The 5,000-nt window shown below is 46.2% G+C and overlaps 2 protein-coding genes across 5 annotated transcripts in view; both read left to right on the forward strand.

The window, feature by feature from the left end:
- dusp16 (dual specificity phosphatase 16) overlaps positions 1 to 4,214 on the forward strand; it is a 60,712-nt gene extending 56,498 nt beyond the window's left edge. The window contains exon 8 of the transcript XR_013503309.1: positions 3,878 to 4,214. The gene's annotated coding sequence lies outside the window, so the exon portion shown is untranslated. The remainder of the gene's footprint in view (positions 1 to 3,877) is intronic.
- The window catches only part of eps8a (EGFR pathway substrate 8a, signaling adaptor), a 69,624-nt gene that overhangs the window by 29,044 nt on the left and 35,580 nt on the right, over positions 1 to 5,000 (forward strand). For all 4 annotated transcript variants that reach the window (XM_078272686.1, XM_078272687.1, XM_078272688.1 and 1 more), the window contains 4 exons: positions 691 to 758; positions 1,465 to 1,626; positions 2,678 to 2,827; positions 3,663 to 3,745. In XM_078272686.1, the coding sequence (XP_078128812.1) occupies positions 691 to 758; positions 1,465 to 1,626; positions 2,678 to 2,827; positions 3,663 to 3,745 (463 nt within the window). The remainder of the gene's footprint in view (positions 1 to 690; positions 759 to 1,464; positions 1,627 to 2,677; positions 2,828 to 3,662; positions 3,746 to 5,000) is intronic.

The following is a 5,000-nucleotide window of genomic DNA, read 5'->3' on the forward strand; positions in this document are numbered from 1 at the left end:
AATATATCGCAATTAACATATGACGAAAGGCTGCGACACATCGAGGAAGACACACACACACACACACACATAGACAGAGACACAGACACACACACACACACACACACACACACACACACACACACACACACACACACACACACACACACACACACACACACACACACACACACACAGAGACAGACAGACAGACAGACACACACACACACACACACTCAGAGGCACACACACGCGCACACACACACACACACACACACACACAGAGACACATTTCACACACACACACACACACACACACACACAGAGACACATTTCACACACACACAGACACTCACACTCACACACACACGCACACACACACACACAGACAGACACACACACACACACACACACACACACAGACACACACACACACACACACACACACACACACACACACACACACACACACACACAGACAGACAGACAGACTTCATTGACACTGTTTGGACAGCATTCAGATTACTGAAAGCAGCAGAACTGAGAACTCTTTAATATCTGTTTATTTATCGTTACGTTACATCGTTAACGAGATATTCTGCAATGTTATCACATATCTTCCTCATATCGTGCTGCCCTAGTTTGACGTTTTTGTGGATCTTTCTTTCTGTTTGATAAGAGTTTATTAAGTGCTGCTCTGTTTTCCTCCAGAACAACGAAAACACTTCACCAAAACCAGCATCAACAGTCTGACGGACACGTCTCAGTACCACGTGGAGGTGAGACCGGAAACAACAACACTTCTTCTGAACACCTCTAAAAAATACAATGGTCTAAAGCCCTATTCTTACGGGATTAGTATCACCTGGTGACCTCGAGTCATTTGTAATAACTACGGAGGTTGTCTTTGCCAATATCCCCACCAGACTCCATGTAAATAATCAGTAATTTTAGCATCGTAAAACACACTTCATTCAGAGTCGACAGAAACAAAATAAAACTATGAAAAGCTGTTTTGGGTCGTCTTTCCACTTTTCCAACCATCACAACTGTAATTTTGGTTGAAATAAACACATAGTTTACTGATTTACATGTGAAAATATGCTGGCTCTATACACGCTAAAAGTACTGTTTTTTTAAATGGAGTCTGGTGGGTTTAGTGTTAGCAACCCCAGAGCTGTTTCTGGTTAAACAGAAGGGTCTTAAAGAGGTTTTAAAGGTCTATCTCTGTAGGGATCCATCCCATAATGTTGTCAGACACTTAGAATAATAATCTGAGTCTGTCAGCAGCAACAACACAACTTTTAGTGACTCTAACTGCTGCTGAACATTAGTCCTGTAGGGTAACATTACGTTGAAAATAACGGTAGTTAACCCTTTAAGTGGAACTTGGTGTACAAACCTAAATTAACTGATTGTGTATGAGCAGCTGTGGTGTTGCCGTGGTGATTTAGTTTAAGTGTGTTGTCTCCGTGTGACCTCCAGCACCTGACCACGTTCGTGTTGGACCGTAAAGACGGGATGATCACGGTGGAGGACGGCGTCCGGCGTCTGCGTCTGCTGGACGCTAAAGGAAAGGTCTGGACTCAGGAGATGCTGCTACAGGTGGAGGAGAAGACAGTCAGCCTTATCGACCAGGGGACAAAGGTGACCCAGACACACACACACACACACACACACACAGAGAGACACACACACACACACACAGACACACACACACACACACACACACACACACACACACACACACACACACACACAGACACACACACACACACACACACACACACACAGACACACAGAGACACACACACACACACACACACACACACACACACACACACACACACACACACACACACACACACACACACACACACACACAGAGACACACACACACACACACACACAGTCACACAGAGACACACACACACACACACACACACACACACACACACACCAATACACATGCATAAAAGGAGAGAAACTCATGGTGTGGCCCCCATCCTCCCCTGACCTCAACCCTACTGAGAACCTTTGGAGCATCCTCAAGCAAAGGATCTATGAGAGTGGGGGGCAGTTAGCATCCAAACAGCAGCTCTGGGGGCTATTCTGACATCCTGCAAAGACATTTAAGCAGAAACTCTCCATGAACAAGTTCAACAGAAGCCAGAACTGTGAAGGTGATATGAAAGAAGGCTCCTCTGTTAACATGGACCTGTCCTGTTAAGATGGGTTGATATAAATAGCTTCTGATTTCAGTAAATATGACCTCCTAATGCTGCAAATTCAGCAGATGACCATTTTCAGTTCTTTATGACCTATAAATGCTTTGAAAATCTGTTGTGCAGAACAATTTGGAACACAGTGTATATCCGGTGGTCGGACCGGTGGTCGGACCGGTGGTCCAGACTGGTGATTAGACTGGTCCAGACTGGTGATTAGACTGGTTCAGACTGGTCCAGACTGGTGGTCGGACTGGTGGTCAGACTGGTGATTAGACTGGTGATTAGACTGGTGGTCAGACTGGTGATTAGACTGGTCCAGACTGGTGATTAGACTGGTGGTCAGACTGGTGGTCAGACTGGTGATTAGACTGGTCCAGACTGGTGATTAGACTGGTGGTCCAGACTGGTGTTTAGACTGGTGGTCAGACTGGTGATTAGACTGGTGATTTGTGGTGATTTGCATTTTCCAGAACGAGTTGGAGAACTTCCCCATCGGGACGGTGCAGCACTGCCAGGCGGTGATGAACGCCTGCAGCTACGACTCCATCTTGGCTCTGGTGTGTAAAGACTCGGCGCAGAGCAAACCGGACCTGCACCTGTTCCAGTGTGACCACATCAAGGTAACCTGCCAGGGATTGGTCCGTTATATGACCAATCAGATCAAACTACAGAAATATGACCAATCAAAACAAACTACAGAAATATAAAAAAAAAACCTCTTTAAGACCTTTCTGTTTAACCAGAAACTGCTCTGAGGTCGCTAGCGCTAAACCCACCAGACTCCATTTAAAAAAACAGTACTTTTAGCGTGTATAGAGCCAACATATTCTCACATGTAAATCAGTAAACTATGTGTTTATTTCAACCAAAACTACAGTTGTGATGGTTGGTTAAAGTGGAAAGACGACCCAAAACAGCTTTTCATAGTTTTATTTTGTTTCTGTCGACTTTGAATGAAGTGTGTTTTACGATGCTAGAATTACTGTTTATTTACATGGAGTTTGGTGGGTTAAGCGAACACCATTTCGCGGATGTTTTTATGTTTGAAAAAAGGATCTTACCCTTCAACAGAGAGGTCGACCTCCTTAGAAATCCTTTCATAATGTTGTCAGACACTTAGAATATTAATCTGAGTCTGTCAGCGGCAAAACAGCACTTTTGTGAAGGTAAATACAAGCTGAACAATTGACCCATTAACTCACATAGTAGCTTGTTTTGCTGACTGCAGCGATCTCTCTTAATACTGGACCAATGTCAGATTGTTGCTCCATCAGTCACTTAAGCCCTATTCGCACAGGATTAGTATCATCTGAGAAGAAATCAGATCAAACTGGAGAAATATGACCAATCAGATTAATCTAGAGCGCCCCCAGCGAATAAAAGACGAGTAATCACGTTAAGTAGTTTGTTTGTCCAAACTGTGTCACGTTAACGTTTCTGTTTGTTTTCCGTCAGGCGAATCTGATCCACGCAGACATAGAAAGTGCCATGATCGATGCCAAAGGAGGCAAAGTGAAGAAGAGACCGGAGACGCTCAAGTAAGAACAAACACAAACATGCTAACGCAACGGCTACATTGCAGCGTAACGTACACGTAGCGGATGCTACGCTTCCACCATAAGGGTCCTATTTTAACGGTCTGAGGTCACGGCGTGAAGATCCTGGTGCAGGTGTGTTTAGGGCGTCCTAATCCACTTCTGCTAGTTTGACAGCAGAAAAAAGGGTCCGTGTGCCGGGGTCATGGTTCTAAAGGGTTGACCTTAGTGTCTTCATTAATCAGAGGTGTGTTTTGGGCGTAACATGTAATCAACCAATCAGAGATCATCTCCCATTCCCTTTAAAAGCCAGGCGCGTTTGGACCTTGGAGCATTGCTGTTATGATGGAGGATCTGCACCGTAATATTTGTATTTGTAATCTTCTGCATGTGTGTGTGCTGCTGTGTGTGTGTGTGTGTGTGTGCTGCTGTGTGTGTGTGTGTGTGTGTGTGTGTGTGCTGCTGTGCGTCCCTGTGTGTGTAACAAGCATAGTGTGCACGTGCTGTGCACGAGCCTAGGGAGCATTTTACTAATGCTCTGTTAAAATAACAATGAAATGCTGCGTTATTGACTTTAGACCAGGTTTTTGTTGGTCAATGGTGCCATCACTTCCCACTGCCTCAAGATAGCAATACGCCCAGAATGCACCTGAACACACCTCCCTGTAAGACCAGCACGCCCAGAATGCACCTGAACACACCTCCCTGTAAGACCAGCACGCCCAGAATGCACCTGAACACACCTCCCTGTAAGACCAGCACGCCCAGAATGCACCTGAACACACCTCCCTGTAAGACCAGCACGCCCAGAATGCACCTGAACACACCTCCCTGTAAGACCAGCACGCCCAGAATGCACCTGAACACACCTCCCTGTAAGACCAGCACGCCCAGAATGCACCTGAACACACCTCCCTGTAAGACCAGCACGCCCAGAATGCACCTGAACACACCTCCCTGTAAGACCAGCACGCCCAGAATGCACCTGAACACACCTCCCTGTAAGACCAGCACGCCCAGAATGCACCTGAACACACCTCCCTGTAAGACCAGCACGCCCAGAATGCACCTGAACACACCTCCCTGTAAGACCAGCACGCCCAGAATGTACCTGAACACACCTCCCTGTAAGACCAGCACGCCCAGAATGCACCTGAACACACCTCCCTGTAAGACCAGCACGCCCATGGGCCACAAATGGGCGCAGGTGCATTTGCTGTTTGAATGACGTGGGCGCTGGACGGTCTTAAACAAGCAA

This window comes from Sander vitreus, chromosome 17, assembly GCF_031162955.1.
Source record: "Sander vitreus isolate 19-12246 chromosome 17, sanVit1, whole genome shotgun sequence".
Classification (NCBI taxonomy): Eukaryota; Metazoa; Chordata; class Actinopteri; order Perciformes; family Percidae; genus Sander; species Sander vitreus.